The sequence below is a fragment of the Bombina bombina genome, chromosome 1 (assembly GCF_027579735.1).
Source record: "Bombina bombina isolate aBomBom1 chromosome 1, aBomBom1.pri, whole genome shotgun sequence".
NCBI lineage: Eukaryota > Metazoa > Chordata > Amphibia > Anura > Bombinatoridae > Bombina > Bombina bombina.
The window spans coordinates 604,962,311-604,984,302 of NC_069499.1; the positions used below are offsets into that span (position 1 = coordinate 604,962,311).

A 21,992-nucleotide genomic window follows, 5' to 3' on the forward strand; every position below is an offset into this window, starting at 1 on the left:
AGATCAAGTTGCAGCTTCATTTCTGAATGCCCATGAGGAAAACAACCCCCCCCATGGAATGAGACGTAACTGTCTTGGGAGGCTGCTGTCCATCAGACTCAGATGCATAATGAATGTCCTGAGACAAATACAAACAAAGAAGAAGACTGACAAAAATTTTTAGTTGTCTGTAGATAAAACGTTATAGTACGGACCACATCAAAAATATGTAGAATTCCTTTTTTTTCTGAAAAGAAGGATTAGGACACAAGGAAGGAATAACAATCTCCTGAGAAATGTTCGGAACAGAAACAACCTTAGGAAGAAATCCTAGTTTAGTACATAAAACTACCTTATCTGAGAAAAGATAAGGAGACGCATACTGCAACATCAAGAGCTCTGACACTCTTCGAGCAGAAGAAAAAGTAAAAAGAAATAAAACTTTCCAAGATAACAATGTAATATCCAAGGAATGCATAGGTTCAAACAGAGCCCCCTGAAGAACTCTGAGAACTAAGTTAAAACTCCAAAGAAGAGTAACTGATTTGAACACAGACCTGATTCTGACCAAGGCCTGACCAAAAGATTGTACATCTGGAACATCCTTCAGACGTATTGAAACAAAATAGATAAACCCTTCTCCAACCCTCTAGGAGAAAAAAAACTAATTCTAGGAATTCAAACTATACTCCGAGTATCCCTTAAATTCACACCAAAAGAGAGATTTACATCAAATCTTATGGAAAATCCTTCTAGACACAGGCTTACGAGCCTGAATCATGGCCTCTGTGACCAAATCAGAAAATCCCCGCTTGGAGAAAAACTAAGCGTTCAATCTCCAAGCAGTCAGCTTCAAAGAAACTAGATTTGGGCCCAGAATCAAAAGGTCCTTCCTCCACGGAAGTCTGAAAGGAGGTAGAGATGCCATCTCTGCCAGATCCGCATGTCAAATCCTGCGAGGCCATGCCGGAGCTATGAGGATCACCGAAACCCTCTCCTGTGTGATTCGAGCAATGACCCTAGGAAGAAGAGCAAACATAATAAATAGGTATGCTATACTGACGGTCCAAGGGACCGCCAGAGCATCTATTAACTCCACCTAGGAGCCCTGAACCTCGACCCGTATCCTGGTAGCCCTCGGGATGCCATGAAATGTAATACCGGTTAGACTCCATATGAACACTTCCGGATGGAGATCCCACTCCCCCGGATTAAAGATCCAGTTGACCGCCCCTGGAATATGGATTGTCGATATACAAGAGCGGGCCTCTGCCCGCTCGATACTTTTGGTTACCTTCATCGCTAAGGAACTTCTCGTTCCGTCCTGGCGATTGACGTAAGCCACCGAAGTTATGTTGTCCGATTGGAACCTGATAAACGGTAGAGAGGCTAGCAGGAGCCAGGCCAGAAGAGCTTTAAAGCTTGTTCTCAGTTCTAGGATGTTTATAGTAAATTCCCTGAACCTGTAGGGAACCCCAGCTGCTACTCACCTAGAAGGCTGGTGTTTGTTGACCCAATCATCCTAGAAGGCCTGCAAAAGCAGGATCCCTGGGAGAGATGATCCAGAGACAACCCCCAATGAAGAAAGTCCTTTGTCTCCTCTCCAGAATTAAACGAGGAGGCAAGTCTACCTAATCCCCGTTCCAATGCCTTAGCATGCTTAACTGCAGAGCTATGCAAACGGAAAGATGCCGATTGCGGCCACCATCAGTCCAGTTAACTCCATGCATTTATCCACTAACGGCCAAAAAGTGGACTGAAGGACTAGACAAGTACAGAAAAAACTTGCTGAACCGGATAGGGCTTCCAGAAAGACTTAAAACGGTTTCCACTTGGTGAAAAAAAGAGTGGAAGGATTTTACCAGAAATTTGTAAAAAAAAAAAAAAAAAAAAAAAAAAAAAAAAATCATATCATACATCCTTTTTACTCTTCTGAATAGAAAGGAGCCTATTCCTGAAATAGCCGCAGCTGGTTTCTAATAGCAAAACTTTCACTCGCTAGATAGCTAAGCTAACCATAAGGTTACAACAGCTGGCTGCTGATATTTTTAGTGTTTACAGTACACTCCTTTTTAGCAAAGAGGTCCCCTGGATCTGGACCAGGAACCCCTTGATTTGCAGTCAAATGGACTACCACTGAGATATCTCCCCATTCTGACTCTTAACCATAGGATTATTAAAGGGACTACTATCCACCTGCGAATAGCACCTCTAAAAATATGCTTCTCTGTCAATGCATTGAAAGGACACAAGCCCCCTTGGTTGGCGTGTAAATTCTTAATCCCCCTGAGTATCTTCTAAAATAAAGAGACAAAGGGAGTAAACTCTATAGCCCTATCTAGTACAGAAAGTACTTCTACCATGAAGGGCACATCACAATATTAATATAGCCTACTGGTGTCAGGAAAACCCAAAAAAGCTAAAAACCTCCTTTAAGTAGACAATCTCTCCAATGGAGGAATTGACCTAAAAATGAAGAAAAATAAAACTAGCATCAGATAAAGGAATTACCTCATCAGAGACTGACAATTCCCTATGCGATACTACTGAAGTATCTTCCTCACAGGGAAGAAACATTCATGAAAACTGGATCAATAACATAATTCAGAAAGAAATGACCTCTTGCACTTTTCCCCTAGAACATGTAAAAACAGATTATGCAATAATGCAACTTAAAGGGACAGTCAAGTCCAAAAATAACTTTCATGTTTCAAATAGAGAATGTAATTTTAAACAGCTTTCCAATTTACTTTTATCACCCATTTTGCTTTGTTCTCTTGGTATTCTTAGTTGAAAGCTAAACCTAGGAAGGCTCATATGATAATTTCTAAGCCCTTGAAGGCTGCCTCTAATAACATGCTTTTGTATTTGCTTTTCACAGCAGGGGAGAGCTAGTTCCTGTAAGCCATATAGATAACATTGTGAGCACGCCCGTGGATTGTGGCAGACACTGCACTAATTGGCTAAAATTAGTCAATAAAAGTCAATAGAGGGGGCTGTCAGAAGATGCTTAGATACAAGGTAATCACAGAGGTAAAAAGTATATTAATATAACTGTGGTGGCTGTGCAAAACTGGGGAATGGGTAATAAAAGGATTATCTATCTTTTAAAACAACAATTCTGGTGTTGACTGTCCCTTTAACTCCAAGTGGAGTGAGAGAAGAATGCAAGGCACTGCATGAGAGCCATAAATTCTTAGGGACACCTTAGGAGAATTTGTGTCATATCTTGACCCACGTCACTAGGCTCCCAGGAAGTATACACCTTAGAAAAACTAAAGTTTTTCTACCTTTATCAGATAAAGATCTCTCCGGAAATAAAAAATGGAAGACTGGAAGTACCCCAATGGTCTCCAAGCCTAGGACAAGAGACCCCAAGAAGGATCCCCAGGCCCATCCTGTGTCACAAAGGATGAATTACACAGAGAAACAGCTGGAATTCTTTAACGAATATTAATACATAAAAAGTGTCACTGTCTTTTTAAATTTTCCAAAGGTAAATTTTACATCCTTGTGTGCAGACAAAAAGGTAAATTAGCACGGAAACATTGCCAGACCTATCTACCCCTCAGCTTCATCTTGCTGATGGGTCATCTGGTCATCAGAGACTCAATACATTCCAGACCTTGTTTATTTTATTAAAAATCTACCTAAAATAAACGTTATGTTATTGTGCATAGAGATCGCTATAACCCTTAAGGAAGTGAGCTCTTGCGCAGAAACTCCAGGTGGAGTTGGAGAGAAACCGCAGGGCACTGCATGTGTTACATAAACTCTTATATACACCTCGTTATCAATCTGACTCACAAATGGCAGGATAATTAAATGAGACGTAAACCTTTGTTCATATGACAAACAGTACTGTCTCTTGAAATATTAAAATGTAACCTCTTCATTTAAATGAGGTGAACCAATCTGACTCACATATAGCCAAAAAAAAAAAATAAGACTGAATCTTTTGTTAAAATAACAAATGTCACGGTCTCTGTAAATGTTAAAGTGGAACCTCTTCACTTAAAAGGGACAGTCTAGTATAAATTGAACTTTTATTATTCAGATAGGACTTTTAAATTTTAATCAACTTTCCAATTTACTTTTATCATCAAATTTGCTTTTTTCTCTTGGTATTCTTAGTTTAAACCAAACATAGGTAGGCTCATATGCTAATTTCTAAGCCTTTGAGGGCTGCCTCTTATCACATGCTTTTTAAATCTCTTTTCAACACAAATAGATTGAAAGCACACGTGGGCCATATAGATAACACTGTGTTCAGGCATAGGGGGTTATTTAAGATCTAGCACAAAACAATGCTAAATTTAAGACAATAGATAATGAACAGTTACAGTCATGTGATCAGGGGGCTGGAAGAAGGTTCTTAGATACAAGGTAATCGCAGAGGTAAAAAGTATATTAATATAATTGTGTTGGTTATGCAAAACTGGGGAATGGGTAATAAAGGGATTATCTATCTTTTAAAACAATAACAATTCTATGGTAGACTGTCCCTTTAAATGAGGTGAACCAATCTGACTCACATATGGCCAAAAAAAAAATGAAATAAAACACTTTTTTTTTTCTAAACAACAAGTCACTGTCTCTTTAAATGTTAAAGTGAAATTTGTTTACTTTACTTAAAGGGACACTGTACACAAAAATTTTATTTCATGATTCAGATTGAGCATGAAATATTAAGCAAATTTCGAATTTACTCCTATTATCAAAATTTATTAATTCTCTTGGTATCTTTATTTGAAATGCAAGAATGTAAGTTTAGATGCCGGCCCATTTTTGGTGAACAACCTGGGTTGTCCTTGCTGATTGGTGGATAAATTCATCCACCAATAAAAAAGTGCTGTCCAGAGTACTGAAACAAAAAAAAGCTTAGATGCCTTCTTTTTCAAATAATGATAGCAAGAGAACGAATAAAAATTGATAATAGGAGTAAATTAGAAAGTTGCTTAAAATTGCATGCTCTTTCTGAATTACAAAAGAAAAAATTTGGGTTCAGTGTCCCTTTAAGGCTAGAAATGTCTGAAAACATACAAGGAATTTTTAAAACTTTTCAACCGAATCAACACCGCAGCCTGACTCAGCTGAGGTATCAGACAGCCTCTCCACATAACAGCCGACCTAGTCATAGCGCTGTCATAAGTGCAAAAGTAAAATTCATGGCAACAATTAAACTAATTGGTCCTAAACTGGAAGGGCTAGGAAGACAGAACATTCTACAAGGCGCACCCACATAAAGATTCCCCACTCCTTACGATAGCTCGTGCAGTGTTAGGAAGGAGAGAATTGGCGCCATTTTCAAGCTCCGCCCCTCGTGGGCATTCACAAGTTATCTCCTGGTTGCCATAGTTTTAAATATAGGCACCGGGAGCAAAATACCAGAATAAACAGTTGCTGCTTAATCAGTCACAGCGCTGTCATATCTGTAAGACTGTTATAATCTTATTGTCCATACATAAAAGCTGCGCTGCACCACCAAATTAGCGCCACTCAAGCTCCGCCCCTCGTGGGCATTTCAATCCCTTTCGCGGTCGCCATTATTATTAAGCTAAACGACCGGGAGCAAAATAACAGACTGCTTAGCTTCCCTTACCTATGCCTTAGGAAGCTGCTTAGCCCGTATGAACTCTCAAATAGTAAACACCCGCACACTGAACTCACACAAAAACCAATAGGCAGTCAGTATGAGCCCTCCCTGTCGGCTATGTATTTTATAACCGCCAGGAGATGAGTTACATGTTCCATACAGTCCCAGTGCCTGCGTCCAAGCTGCCAAGTGTCCCCTAAGACAACTAGGAGAATGTACTATGTTAACCCCTTGAAAAGGAGCCCCAATGTGATGAGGTCTGTGTAAAAAATAAAGTGCCCAAACCTTTTCTGAGATTTTTCTTTGTACCTCCAGAAATAAAGTCAGCACTTACCTCATCTTCTGCCTGGCAGCAAAGGCAGACTCCAGGTTTAAGAGGTCCTATCCCTCCCATGGACCAGAGAATGAAAAGAAAGTCCAGAGTTAGAATCGCTCAGGTTTTTCAGAGGCAGGGCAGCATCAATATATGGGAGGCGCAGTGAGAATAATGTCCCACAAGTTCCCATTGCTCTAAAGCCACCAAAGCTCTCCTGTAGAGACTGATATGGACTACGGCTACACCCTAGAACAAAGCAGCACACTCTGGCACTACTTTAAAAATAATAAACTCTTGATTGAAGAATCTTTTACTAACACCTCACTTTACCTCTTCCTATCACTAACGTAGGCAAAGATAATGACTGGAGTGGGAGGGAAGGGAGGAGCTATATATACAGCTCTGCTGTGGTGCTCTTTGTCTCCTCCTGCTGACCAGGAGGTGAATATCCCATTAGTAATTAAGATGATCCGTGGACTCGTGTCTTAAAAAAGAAACAGGGCTTTCATTCGAGAAAGTTGACATTCACTTTAACAATGAACATGCTAAGTAAAAGGATACAGTGTACAGATTCTAAGTACCTTTATAAAGGGCATTGTGCTCATTACAAACGTTTAGACGCATATTTGGAACATTGGGCTCATTATCAGTATATAGGCACTGATAGGTTTTAAAACAAGGACCATTAAATACAGTAGAATTGTATAATTCACAAATTAACAATAAAAAGATAATGCAACAGAATTTGAAATTCAGAGTATTAGATTTTTTTTCTGAGAAGTTTCTATTTCCTGCCCAATGTATCACGTGACAGACATCAGCCAATTACAGACTCATATACACTGAACTTTTGCACATGCTCATTAGTTGCTGGTGTCTTATAAAGTGTGCATATAAAAAGGGTGAGCACACATTGATAATGGAAGTACATTTTAAATTTGTTTCAAAATTGCTGAATTTCGGAATTATGAAAGTTGAAGTCCGAAAAAGTCAACCCGCAATGAATTTGTTACTGTATACGCTAGGTGAAAACTGTGTGTAAAAGCATTTTAATATAAATTATATATATTTTCAGCTCCACAGCAGATATTGACTATTGTTACATGGAACATTGTTTCATTGCCAGCACACAGTACAATATGCTTAGTCATTACATGTACACACTATCATTATACAGTGTGCCATGTCCATAATCTGTGGTTAGTCCTTACTACAAGTTTTTGTTACCTTTTTGCTCTGCAACTCAAGTAGTTTTCGGACTCTAAAAGGTCTTACTGGAAGGAAATAAAATCAAGATGATTAGGGAATTAGCTTTGAAGGACGTATAATTAACAACAAACAAAACACTCTTTACTCACCATGTTCCTTCTTGGTCAGCAGGTACAGCAAATGGCAAAGATAAGGACACTGAGATGGAGGGGGGCAAAAAAACAAAACACACATAAGCACCAGAAGTGACCAGTTTTAGAACTACTTTTAATGTTAGTGTGATTAGCTGTCAATGCTGCATTTTGTACATAACTTAGTTGTTAAGATATTTTAAAATAAAAAAAAAAAAAAAAAAAAAAAAAAACATATTTTATTTTCTAATTATTGTTTCTTTATTGAGTCATTTGTGTTACCAGAAGGAATTGCTGTAATAGTATTTTTGTTTTTACATAAAAATGGACCATTAGAAAGACAAACGTTAAGCTAAAGGGGTCATACCAGCTTGTCATCCTGAAGGAAACAGAAGAAGAAATTGTAGAGGGAGGACATAAAGTCTTTATGTGGAATAAAATCAAACACTGTGATCAACCATCGCAGGAACAGGATCTGGGAAAATATTGTTAAAGAAGCACATTAAACTAAAATCCCCATAAAATGTTTAATTATGCATAGCAAAAAAAGAGAGAGAGATAAAGAAAACCAAAACCAGAAAAGTATATAAATCAACTCAACACTGGATTTAAACCAGAGAACAGAAATTACATTTCCACAGATATATGATTCAAAAGGAAAAGGTTACATACAAATATATGAAAAGTGTGTGTGTGTGTGTGTGTCTGGTGTGTGTGTGTGTCTGTCTGGTGTGTGTGTAAGACCAACTTTATATTATCTCTGTTGTAATTAACCAGTGGGATGTATTTGAGCTCTTTTTAAATATGATAATGATTATGTGTGATTAGTTGTACGAGTATGGTCAGACTGCTTTCTTAAAGGGACAGTATACACCAATTTTCATATAACTGCATGTAATAGACACTACTATAAAGAATAATAAGCACAGACACTGAAATAAAAATCCAGTATAAAACCGTTTAAAAACTTACTTAGAAGCTTCAAGTTTAGCTCTGTTTAAAAGGTTACTGGAACACCCACTGCAAGTGGGAAATAGCAGACACTCCCCCCTCCCCCGCATATGAAAAGATCCTTTACACAAACAGGAGCAAGCTGGAGTAGGTATACATCAGTATTCTCCTAAAACTTTGGGACTTGGTTAGGAGTCTGAAAATCAGAGCAATGTTATTTAAAAAATAAGGAAAACTATACATTTAAAAAAAAACACCAAAAAAAAAAACCAACCTGTATTTTATATAAATGGATCATCTACAAAACATTTATGCAAAGAAAAATCTAGTGTATAATGTCCCCTTAACCCTGTTCATGCACCTTTTGTTATGAACGACTGCGGTCTTAATATTTTTACAACTAAAGGATCTCTCTTTATGCGTACAAGAGAAAGCTGTATAGACTTTTGTTTTACATTACAAATTTACTGTTAGAGTTAAAACGCAAAGAAAAAATTAATTTGTACCACTGTTCGATAATATTTAAAATGTGCATACTCACAGATGATAATATCTTGGGGCATTAAATGCAAACAGACACTAGAAGTGTTACATAATTTGTACATATAATTAATAGAGAAAATAAGGTCCTTACAGCAACAGTAAAGTGAAAATTAAACTTTCATGATTCAGAAAGAACATGCGATTTTAAACAACTTTCCAATTTACTTTGATTTACAAATTTGCTTTATTCTTTTTGTACCCATTGTTGAAGTGTAGTCTTGGGAGCAGCAATGCCCAATTGGCAGCTAGATGAACACATCTGGTGAACCAGTAACAAAAGACAGTAACCAATCTCTAGCTAGCTTCAAGAAATGCATTGCTGCTGCTGGTACATATACTTTAAAAAAAAAAAGGATACCAAGAGAAAGAACAAAAAAGGTTTCTATTGGAGGGTTTTCAAATGTTAATAGTAAACAGCCTCTTGAGCTTTTCACTACTGTACAAATAAGCATCCCTGTGACTAACAGCAGAATTATCAGCAGAGTAGGACCAGCACACCTGATATCAATGTCCAACAGACTCCAGGGTGGGTGCAGACAAGTTCAGAGCATAACCCCTTGCTCCAAGGTATCATAAATGTCAAAGAAAAGCTGCACTCTCAAAGGTGGAAAGTGAATTAACATTAGGTGAACAGCAACGTTTTGGGGCACCTGCCCCTTTGTCAAGCAAAACACGTAGTGCACATATTGACAATATATACCAATCCCAATAAATAAGGACCAATGGCAACACATCACATGGGCATGGCAATATGAAATCTGAAGACTACCAAAGAATATGTGGTGCAATGTAGGGCCCAGTATCAGAAAGTTGGGTCTCCGGCAGAGGTCATGGGTATTACAGCAGGACAATGACCCAAAGCACACATCAAAAAGCACCCAGAAATGGTTTAAGACAAAGTACTGGATAGTACTGAACTGGCCAGCAATGAGTCCAGATCTCAATCCCATAGAGCACCTGCGGAGAGATCTCAAAACAGCAGTTGGGAAAAGGAACCCTTCCAATCTGAGAGACCTGGAGCAGTTGGCGAAAGAAGAGTGGTCCAAACTTTTAGTAGAGAGGTGTAAGAAACGCATTGAGGTTACAGGAAGCAATTGATTTCAGTGATTTTTTCCAAGAGGTGTGCTAGCAAATATTAAATTGAGGGTGCCAATAATTTTGTCCAGTCCATTTTTGGAGTTTTGAGTGGAATATGTCAGATTTGGCTTTTTTTCTCCACTTTGTTTGTGTCATACCAATACAAACAAAAGAAATAAACATGAGAATGCCTAAACATTTGTAACTGCAACAATTTTCTGGGCGAAGTGGTGCATTATCTGACAGAAATGCAGGGGTGCCAATATTTTTGGCCATGTCTGGCGGTCTCTTGCAAACACACAGCTAGATTAAGAGCAAAATGGAAGTTAGTTATAGCATTTGGCCTTGGACTACGTCATGGTCTCTTCCTCTCTGGATCCCTAGTCTATAGCCACACTATGCATGCCTTCAACCAAACACACTGAGATAGATACAAACAAGGGTGACACAAGCCTTTTGTAATTTCCCTAGACACATACATAACGCAGAAATGGACTACATTCTCAAACCGGGCTGGGTAAACATCCCATGACCCTTCAAAACTTTATATACACGGTAATAGATGTGCATTTGGATCCTTCGTGAAGATTTGAATGCGTTAGTAAGAAGCTGCTCATTCTCTTCGGATATTTTCGTAGCCGGATTGATTCCTGTAAAAGATCTGCGCAAATCCAGTTCTTAGAATGGTGATCTTTTACAGAAATCAATCCGGCTACGAAAATATCCAAAGGGAACGAGTGGCTTCTAACTTCCGCACAAACGATACAAATGCACATACCTAGTAGCTGTGGTACTGCTGCTGCTGAATGGGTCAGCAGCATTTTCCACTCGGAGTCAGCAGTTCTCTGCAGCTCCCGAGTGGTACTTTAACTGTGTGTTTAACTCATTTGCACAATATAAACACATAGCATTGCAGTCGCTAGTGTTAAAATGACATGCTCTAACAAATTAGAAAATTAACTACACTCTACAATGGCCCTTTAAATTAAAAACTAATGGCAAAAACAATGCTTGCCTCATTTACAAATTATTTTTAAACACCAAATGCAGTAAAAAATTAAATGGCCCATATTTATCAAGCTCCGTACGGAGCTTGTGGGCCCGTGTTTCTGGCGAGTCTTCAGACTCGCCAGAAACACAAGTTATGAAGCAGCGGTCTATAGACCGCTGCTCCATAACCCTGTCCGCCTGCTCTGAGCAGGCGGACAGGAATCAACGGAAATCAACCCGGTCGAGTACGATTGGGTTGACTGACACCTCCCTGCTGGCGGCCGATTGGCCTCGAGTCAGCAGGGGGCGGCGTTGCACCAGCAGCTCTTGTGAGCTGCTGGTGCAATGTTAAATGCGGACAGCATATTGCTCTCCGCATTTAGCGAGGTCTTGGGGACCTGATCCGCACTGTCGGATCAGGTCCGCAAGACCTTTGATAAATAGAGGCCAATAGATTAATCAAAAATCACCAATCCTAACTAAACAGAACGCACAAGTATGTATACTGTTATTACTAAATACAGATGTGACGCTACAGATTGGGAGAAGGCAGCCCGATTCTCATGATGAAATTCTTGTTGGTAAATAATTTAAATAAAGGGGCATTAAAGTGATGGAAACTTTCCCCTTTGTATAAACAGAGCTGAATATTTTAGATGGAGTTTAATTAATCAGTTGTAATGAAGATACGCTCTAACTTACTTTTTAATGTAGCACTGAAATTCAAATACCCCGGTGCTCCGGCTGCCCACATCAAAATTTAAAAAGGTTGTGCGCTAACAGCTTGAACGGTTCTCCAATCGGTGCTCTAGCCATATGGCACTTTTTTTTTGTAGCTAGAGCGGTAATTGGAAAACAGTTCAAACCATTGGCTAACCAAAAAAAAAATTACTTTTAAATTGGTAGGCATTTGAATTTCAGTGCTACATTAAAAAGTAAGTTACAGCGTATATTCATTACAACGGATTAATTAAACTTCATTTAAAATATCTGGATCAGTTTATACAAAAGGGAAAAGTTAACCATCACTTTAACCAATGAAAGATAAGCGACATACCACGTACGTCGTCAGTCTTTCTATGAGGGTGTCATTTTTTAATAGTATGGCTATTTTAACAAGCCTGCAGGAAGGAGGGAGGCGTCTAACAGCGCTATCTTGCCGCTCTCGTTAAGACCTGCGCTATAGCAACCAGGCAAACCCTTAACAACAGGTGACGTACAGGGTACGTTGAGGTTGTTAAGGGGTAAAACTTTTCTTCTTCTCCTCCTTATTGAATATAGAAAAGAGCATTTTAATATGTATCACCATTACTTTCATTTTTAAGACTAGGATGTTTCTGGGCTAAAATACTTTTGGGGTGTGTCAATGTACGCCAATAAACTAAATTATTTGCAGCCAGTACACTGTGTACAGATACACAATGTTAGCTTTAAGAATAAACAGATTTAAGTTAACCTCTGTGTGCAATTAAAAAAAAAGTGTTTTTTGTTTGTTTTTTTAACATGTTTCATATTCATAATAAATAGTTTAATGTCCCCTTAAAGGGATACTAAACCCACATTTTTTTCTTTCATGATTCAGATAGAGCATGCAATGGTAAGCAACTTTCTAATTTACTCCTATTGTCAATCTTTCATCCTTCTCTTGGTATCTTATTTGAAAAGCAGATGTAAGCTTACAAGCCGGCCCATTGTTGGTTTAGAACCTGGGTTGCACTTGCTGATTGGTGGCTAAATGTAACCACCAAGCAGCAAGTGCAACCCAGGTTCTGAACCAACAATGGGCCGGCTTGTAAGCTTACATTTCTGCTTTTCAAATAAAGATACCAAGAGAAGGATGAAAGATTGACAAAAAGAGTAAATTAGATAGCTGCTTACAATTGCCTGGTCAATCTGTATCATGAAAGAAAACATTTGGGTTTACTATCCCTTTAAGCGCATAAATGATTAAACATACACCTGTAAGCCCTTAGCACATTTTGGGTGTTACCTGTGTGTTGGATGAACATTTTCCCACACAGAACAGAGAGACTGCATTAATAATGCTATGTTGAGGGACTTCAGAGGCAGGAACAATGCATTTCAGGAGTCGTGTGCTCACCGCATCCGCTACAAGCAAAAAATAAACACTGTTACAAAAAACACTTGCATAAAGGAAAAAATTACTTAATAAACATTTTTAGCTAAAAACCTTTTTTTTTTTCTGTGGACAGTACAAAATAATATAGGTGGTTTACCAAGATTGCCACTAAGTGCCACATTAAGCAGGATTTCAATGCCATCAGCTGGAATCCCATGTTGAAGTCCAAAGCTCTCTACTGCAGAGGAATGTTGGAGCAGCGTGGAGTTCCCTTTCAGGGGAACCTTACTTTCAACTACAGATGGGAAAAAACAGCATATTGGTCAATAACACAGCAGGTCTTTCCCAATCCATCCCCTACCAAGGTGAAAGTGAAAGAAGGGAGTTCTGTGGCACAAAACGTGCCTTACAGCCAGGCAAGTCCCCTGTCCCACAGAGAGGAAGGAGCTGCAGGACATTGCTATTTTCTCATACTTTACTACTGATAGTATTGTTACAGCAACCACTTACCACTCTTGAAGTATTGCAGGGCCTCTCTGAGATGCTGAATTTTGGGCTGTTCTTGTCCACCTTTCTGGTTACGTTTTGCCGACTGTCCCTCCATGCCATGGATTCACCCACTGTTAGACTCAGAATTTCTGAAGTATAGGTAATACTAATTTGTTTTCCACAGGTTATTATACGATCACATGCTTACAAGACAAATTCATTATTAATTTGCACACAGGAAGACAAACAGAACATGAGATAGAAGAAAATTATGTGCATTGCTCTTTCTAAAATTATGTTTCTTGGTAGTCTATTGGATACCAATTGTAAAACAATGACAGCAAATGTAAAAAGCATTTATACAAAAACCATCTGTTTACATGAGGATGTAAGAAAAGAAAAAAGGTATGCTTACCTGATAAATTTATTTCTTTTTTGTCCACGGATCATCATTAATTACTGTTGGGAATATCACTCCTGCCCTGCAGGAGGCGGTAAAGAGCACCACAGCAAAGCTGTTAAATTTCACCTCCCTTCCCTCCCACCCCAGTCATTCGACCAAAGTAAAGGAGAGAAAGGGAGCAACGAGGTGCAGAGGTGTCTGAAGTTGATAACAAACCAACAACCTGTCTATAGAAACAGGGCGGGCCATGGACTTATCGTGTCAAAAAAGAAAAATTTATCAGGTAAGCATAAATTTTCTTTTCCTTTAATGACATGAGTCCACGGATCATCTAATTACTATTGGGAATCAATACCCAAGCTAGAGTACACGGATGATAAGGGAGGGACAAGACAGGGAACCTAAACGGAAGGCACCACTGCTTGAAGAACCTTTCTCCCAAAAGCGGCCTCAGCAGAGGCAAAAGTGTCAAATTTGTAGAATTTTGAAGAAAAGTGTGAAGAGCACCAAGTTGCAGCCTTGCAAATCGGTTTCACAGAAGCTTCACTTTTGAATGCCCATGAGGAAGCAACAGCCCTCGTGGATTGAGCCGTAACACTCTCTGGAGGATGCTGTCCAGCAGTTTCATTGGCAAAACGAATAATACTCTTCAGCCAAAAGGAAAAAGAAGTAGCCGTAGCTTTCTGTCCCTTACGTTTTCCAGAGAAAACCACAAACAAAGCAGAAGACTGACGAAAATCCTTAGTCGCCTGTAAGTAAAATTTTAAGGCACGGACCACGTCTAAATTGTGCAGAAGCCGTTCCTTCTGAGAAGAAGGATTAGTACATAAAGGAAGGAACAACAATCTCCTGATTAATGTTCCTGTCAGAAACTACCTTAGGTAGAATTCCCAACTCTGTACGTAAAACTACCTTATCCGAGCGAAAAATAAGGTAAGGAGACTCATACTGCAATGCCGAGAATTCTAATGCTCTACGAGCAGAATAAATAGCAACAAGAAACAAAACTTCAAGATAACAACTTAATGTCTAAGGAATGCATAGGCTCAAACGCAGCCCCTTGAAGAACCTTAAAGGGACAGTATACACTCATTTTCATATAACTGCATGTAAAAGACACTATAAAGAATAAGATGCACAGATACTGATATAAAAATCTAGTATAAAACTGTTTAAAAAAAACTTACTTAGAAGCGGTCAGTTTAGCTCTGTTGAAAAGGTAGCTGGAAAGCCCACTGCAATTGGGAAATAAGACCCTCCACCCCTCCCCCTTCTTTTGCATATGAAAAGTCCATTTAAACAAACAGGAGCAAGCTGGAGAAGGTAGCTGACGGTATTCACATAAAACTTTGAGGCTTGGTTAGGAGTCTGAAAATAAGAGCAATGTTATTTAAAAATAAGCAAAACTATATATTTTTTTTTTATTATTTTTTTTTAACTTTATGGGCTAGACGCTTATGTAACAAAATAGACAAGGCAGATATTTGACACTTTAGGGAACTTGCCGATAATCCTTTCTCCAAACCCTCTTGGAGAATAGACAAAATTCTAGGAATCCTAACCCTACTCCAGGAGATGCCCTTGGATTCACACCAATAGAGAGATTTACGCCATATCTTGTAGTAAATTTTCCTAGTTACAGGTTTACGAGCTTGAATCATGGTCTCTATGACCGATTCTGAAAAGCCCGGCTTGGATAAAATTAAGCGTTCAAACTCCAAGCAGTCAGCTTCAGAGAAACTAGATTCGGATCAAGGAAGGGCCCTTGAAGTAGAAGGTCCTTCCTCAACGGAAGTCTCTAAGGTGGACTAGATGACATGTCCACCAGATCTGCATACCAAATCCTGCGAGGCCAAGCCGGTGCAATGAGGATCACCAATGCCCTCTCCTGCTTGATTCGAGCAATGACCCGAGGAAGAAGAGCGAACGGAGGAAATAGGTATGCTAGGTAGAAGGTCCAAGGTACCGCCAGGGTGTCTTAGTACAGCCTGAGGGTCCCTGGACCTTGATCCGTACCTCGGCAGCTTGGCATTCTGACGAGATGCCATGAAATCCAATTCTGGCTGACCCTATCTGAGAGTCAGGCTGGAAAACACTTCCGGATGGAGTTCTCACTCCCCCGGGTGAAAGGTCTGCCTGCTCAGGAAGTCCGCCTCCCAGTTGTCCACCCCTGGGATGTAGATCGCCGACAGACAACAAGAGTGGGTTTCCACCCACCGAAGTATTTTGGCTACCTCTTTCATTGCTAAGGAACTCCGCGTTCCTCCCCGATGATTGATGTAAGCCACTGAAGTTATGTAGTCCAACTGGAACCTGATAAACTGGGTCGAGGCTAACTGGGGCCAGGCCAGAAGAGCATTGAACATCACTCTTAGTTCCAGAATGTTGATAGGTAGAACAGACTCTGACTGAGTCCAAACTCCCTGAGACTTTAGGGAGCCTCAGACTGCTCCCCATCCCCGAAGGCTGGTTCACTGGGAGAGATGATCCCGAGACAACCACCATTGAAGAGAATCCCTTGTCTCCTGCTTCAGTAGTATTCATGGAGACATATCTGCATAATCTCCGTTCCATTGACTGAGCATGTCTAGCTGCAGAGGTCTGAGATGGAAACGAGCGGACGGGATGATGTCCATTGCTGCTACAATCAGCCCGATTACCTCCATGCACTGAGCCACTGATGGCCGAGGAGCTGACTGAAGCGCTAAGCAAGAATCGAAAATCTTTGATTTCCTGACTCCTGTCAGAAAATTTTTCATTGATAGAGAATCTATTATGGTTCCCAAGAAAGTTACCCTTGTATTTGGAACTAAGGAGCTCTTTTCCAAATTTACCTTCCATCCACGAGATCGCAGGAAGGATAACAACATTTCCGTGTGGGACCTTGCTTTTGAAAGGATGGTGCCTGGACCAGGATGTCGTCTAGATAGGGCGCCACAGCAATGCCCCGTAATTGAAGCATCGCCAACAGAGATCCTAGAATCTTTGAGAGAATTCTGGGAGCTGTGGCAAGACCGAAAGGAAGAGTTACAAATTGGAAGTGTTTGTCTAGAAAGGCAAACCTTAGAAACTTGTGATGATCCCTGGAATGGGAACATGCAGGTGTGCGTCCTTTAAATCCACGATTGTCATAAATTGACCCTCTTGGACCAAAGGAAGAATGGAACGAATCGCTTCTATCTTGAAGGATGGTACACTAGAGATCTAAAATTGGTCTGAAGGTTCCCTCTTTTTTGGGAACCACAAACAGATTGGAATAAAATCCCAGACCCCTTTCCTGCATCGGAAAAGGAACAAACACTCCCAGGTCGGAGAGGTTCCGTACAAGTGTAAGGCCTTTTGCCTAGCCTACAGAAAATCTGAACGCCAAAACCTGGCCCTGAAAGAAAAAGGGTCTGGAACTCTAGTTTGTATCCTTGGGACACAAAGCCCATGGATCTAGAACATCTCGAACACAAGCCTTTATTACTCAATATTAGGCTTCTCGGATTGCTTTCACCTTTCCCAAGACTGGTAGAGCCTCCAGGAAAAAAATTTGGACTGCTCCTGCTTGGAGGGGGAAGAGGATTTCCTTTGAAATCTCTAAAGGAACTAGATTTACTCTGACGTCCTTTTTGTTTATTTCTCTTATCCTGAGGGAGAAAATGTCCTCCCGTAAGGTCAGAAATTGTCTCCATCAAAACAAGGACTCTCCCTTGTAAGGATCGCCAAAAGTTTGGACTTAGATGACACATCCGCAGATCAATATTTTAACCATAAGGTTCTGCGGACCAATATGGTAAAGCCTGAAATCTTAGCTCCCAGTTTAATAACCTGAAGGGAAGCTCTATAATAAAAGAGATAGCCAACTGAAGGGCCTTTATCTAATCCTGGAATAGATTCCGAGGGGAGTGTCTGTCCGAATAAAATCGGACAACGCATCCAGAATGCTGCAGCACTAAAGATAGTAGCAATACAAACCTCAGGAGGACATTGTAACCCCTGAGTGACCCTTCTAACCTCTTATCCATAGGATCCTGAAAGGAACAACTATTCTCTATGGGAATAGTAGCTTTCATGGCTATCATTTAAATTGCCCTTTGGGTACCGTCTGTCAATATTCCTTGATAGTGAGGAACATCTTATAACTATAGGATATGGAGAAAAAAAAAAGGATATTCTCTCTCCTTCCTTAGTAATAATCACTGTAGCCCTATCTGGTACAAGAAAACCTTCCGCCATTGAGGGCACAGAGTTGTCCAGGGTAGCTAAAACCTCCTTAAGTAGTAAACGAAGGTGCTCTAGCTTAAATCTGAAGGATACAACTTCAGCATCAGAGGAAGGAATTACACTGACTGAATATGAAATCTTACCTTCAGGTGATACCGAAATATCCTCCTCTTCAAGCTTATGAGAGGGAAAGTTCGGGATAGATATAGTCATGGCAGAAACCCTACACACAGATTTTTTTTAATTTTCTCTAGCGCTCTCCCTGTAGCAAGGGAATTGGGAGGAAAGGCATGGCACTTTAATAAAAAAAGTTTTGGGACACCTGAGGAGAAAAACTGCGTCATAATTTGAACATTGTTCAATTAACAATATTGGCTCAAAAAACCTAGAAACTTTGTGTTCTCTCAAACCTGAGGGAAATAAAAGGGCTGGCGGACTATATAATAATTTAAACCAAATTATATTAGATATATGTAATCTATAACAGAAAAGATTTTCTAAAATTTTTATACACAAAAAAATAGCGTACTGTTTCTTTAAATGTTAAAAAGAAACTGCTTTATTTCTGTGCAAACAAAAATGGAAGATTTATTAACTGAACTGAAGACACGTTTTACTAACGATACTGTTTTTTCTAAAATACAGATTTAATACACATCACACAGCTTTAATACTTCAACTATAGCTGTTAAGTCTGGCACCTTGTCGGATTACGGGACATAATTGTGTTATGGAAACCGGAATCGAAATATAGCAATTCCGGTTGAGGCTGTTGATATCTTAAAACCCCATAAACCGTTTCACTAACAAAAACGGCAAGGTTAGATTCCTCTCATTCTGATATCACAATTGAGAGAAGTATGTGCGCAGCACATAATACTACCGCCACATAAGTCACGCCCATCATGGGTGTGTTCACACTAACATGTTAGCCGACATTTTAAGTGAAAAATTCTGCAATAAAAACCGACAGAGTATCACCACAATGAGCCTAATCTCCTCGATCCCCAGTGCCTGAAAGTGCTGCACTATATGATCGCTTTAGGATACATTAGGAATATTATATAGTTCCAGGAAAAAATATAAAGTGTCATTCTTTTTTCCTAGGAAATAAAAGTGCCCAACCTATTTCTGAGTCCTTTTCACTTCTAGTCCAGAAAAAAATAAAGTCAGCACTTACCTTATAAATCTGCCAGGCAGCAAGGCAGCTCACTAGGTTTGAGAGGTCCTCTCCCTCGCATAGACCTGTGGAACAATAGATAAAGACAGAGTTTTTCATCTTACTCAGACTTCCAGGATTAGGGCAGCATAAATGTATGGGAGGCGCAGTGAGAATTATGTCCCACAAGTTCCCATTGCTCTAAAGCAACCACAGCTCTACTGAAGAGACTGATATGGACTACGGCTACACCCCAGAACAAAGTAGCACAATCTTGTACTACTTTAAAATAATAAAATCTTGATTGAAGAATAATTTACTAACACCTAACTTTACCACTTCCTGGCTCTAACGTAGGCAAAGAGAATGACTGGGGTGGGAGGGAAGGGAGGTGAAATTTAACAGCTTTGCTGTGGGGCTCTTTGCCGCCTCCTGCAGGGCAGGATTGATATTACCAATAGTAATTAGATGATCCGTGGACTCATCGTGTCATTAGAAAGAAATTGGCCTGTCTGTGCAATTTGTAGGATAAAATACAATACGCATTACATGTTATGTGAGGAAAAACATGGTCAAAGCAAGCACAAAACATCTCTATAGTAACTATTGTAAAAGGATATGAAACCCATGATTCAGATGCAATTTTAAAGGGTCAGTAAATTCACACATACTAAAATCGTGGGCAATGTTCGTCTTTGCCATTACATTTGAAACGCATTATTTAATTTTAATAAACAATATTTTTCCATGTTTTATTTGATCTCACGTTTTCGAGTGTAACCGTTAATGGACGTTCGTTCTCCAATCCCTCAATGTCATCTCTAAAATGGGCGGTGTAGATCTATTCTGTTCTTCCCACATGCAAATTTTGTAACGCCTACATTTTCCTCCCACTGAAGCTCGCTCACGCTTATGTCTCTACAGAGCGGATTTGTATGTAATTACAATTGAGCATGCGTCAATGTCGTAGCTATGCGCAATGGAAAAAAAAAAGAAGGCACATTCTCTGTTATATCCGATGTTCTAAGCATCTATCGCTTCACGTGAACGTCGGAAGTTGCGCATGCACATACCTTAGTAAATAATAAACTCTGAATTAATTATGTCATCGGGCGCGCGTTCACAAATCTTGTCCATAGCGCGACAGATAATTTTACTATAGGTGGATGGCAAATTATTGAAAATAGTGAAAAAATGCGGCAGATCGGTAGGCCAAACGTCACTTCCGGACACACTTCAGTGCTTGCTCGTTCACGGACGCCGTGGAGCACAATTTGGAGATCACAAGGAAGGAAGATCTTTTTCGTCACACAGCATATCAAAAAAAAAAAAAATTTCTGAACAGGTATGACTTTATCTTATAAGTGATCTCAACGGATTTATTTATTGGGTTTGCGGTTTAGTGGTTTTACAAGAGAGCCAATTGTGGAACATGAACAATTAATGCCAATGTAATATCTTGCTCCCTGCTTACCGCTACCTTCTTGCATTATTACATGCTACACCTGTCCAGCAATATATATATGCTTATCTATAGGATGCTTCCTGGTTTTTCTCCATTATTATAATATGAATCACGCTTTTTCAGTGTTGAATACACACTTTTACATATATGCATAAGGGGGCTTACACCTTGCTTTGCCTTACTTTGAATGTGCATTAGTAATTCAATTAAGGAGGATCATACAAGTTTTGATTTTTTACAGACCCACTCATTACCAATCATTTAGGGGTTTTTTGTATGAGTAGATACTGTTAACAGCATTTACTACTAATTATATGACACACATCATGGAGGGTGAAGAAGGCAATCTTGCGATAATTTTTGATATACAAAACAGAAAACAATTTTTTTATAATATCTTTTCAACACCAACCACCACAACATTAGAGGGTGATCTTAAACATCAATTTAATACCCTGGAGAGACTGTTACTTTCTGATTTACGCTCAATGTGGGATGTGGTTACTTTAACACATTATGTTGATGCACAGAGAGTGCCCAGGGGCCTCAGGTTGAAGAAATACCCGAATTTTGAGCTAGAAGATAGCGAGCTCCAGGATGAGTGGAACACTGCTCTTAATGATTGCTCTCTAAAACTTCTGGGTGTGTTGATTAAGAACAAAGAAAAGAAAAGAACCAATTTAAAGGAGAAGATCATAAGTTTAAAAGTGGATTTGAAAAACGTAAGATGGATGACCAATATGCTGTTTTAAAAACACAGATGAAGGATAAGATCAAGAAGGCGGATGCAGAGATTGCTGCACGGAAGAAGAACAAGTTTTTGCGGAACTTGGATGATTACGAAAGTAACAGAGTGTATGATTGGTCAAGATTTCGAAAGCGCTATAGAAAACCTCAAAGAAAGCAATCTGTGGACACAGATGGAAATAAGCCCTTAAAATCAATCCTGAAGAAAGACAAAGACCGTAAAGTGGTCTTTTCATCAACAGAAGGAGAGTCCACTGAACAGGATTCCAATTCTTCTGATTCCAGTGAGGATACCTCAGTTCCAGTGTCCCCCCATCCCTCTTCTTCCTCTTTGTCTTTACAGGTTTCCTCAAGTAAGAAGAACAAAGGAAGTAACGACATGACAGTTCGTGCGAAAACCAGAAACCAACCAGCAGTCCCTTTAGGAAAAGGACAAGAAGATCTAGAAGGAAGAAAGGAAGGAAAACAACTGAAGTCACAGAAAAAGAAATAACTTTTAATGTCATTAACCTATCTGACACACAACTCACACCAACACATGAGGGGGTTTTGAAAAAGGGTTTGGGTTTTGCTCCTACATGCAAATTCTCAGCCTTTGGAACTCTTATTGATGTCAATAGGTTTATAAGAAAGTTAGCACTTAAGAGA

The 21,992-nt window shown here is 39.5% G+C and overlaps 1 protein-coding gene across 1 annotated transcript in view; it reads right to left on the bottom strand.

The window, feature by feature from the left end:
* CENPI (centromere protein I) overlaps positions 1–21,992 on the bottom strand; it is a 224,399-nt gene that overhangs the window by 197,397 nt on the left and 5,010 nt on the right. Inside the window, exons 2-7 of the mRNA XM_053698960.1 lie at positions 13,383–13,510; positions 13,030–13,167; positions 12,783–12,901; positions 7,599–7,706; positions 7,250–7,298; positions 7,119–7,165 (exon numbers count right to left, since the gene is read on the bottom strand). Of these exons, the coding sequence (XP_053554935.1) occupies positions 7,119–7,165; positions 7,250–7,298; positions 7,599–7,706; positions 12,783–12,901; positions 13,030–13,167; positions 13,383–13,476 (555 nt within the window). The 5' untranslated portion in view covers positions 13,477–13,510. The remainder of the gene's footprint in view (positions 1–7,118; positions 7,166–7,249; positions 7,299–7,598; positions 7,707–12,782; positions 12,902–13,029; positions 13,168–13,382; positions 13,511–21,992) is intronic.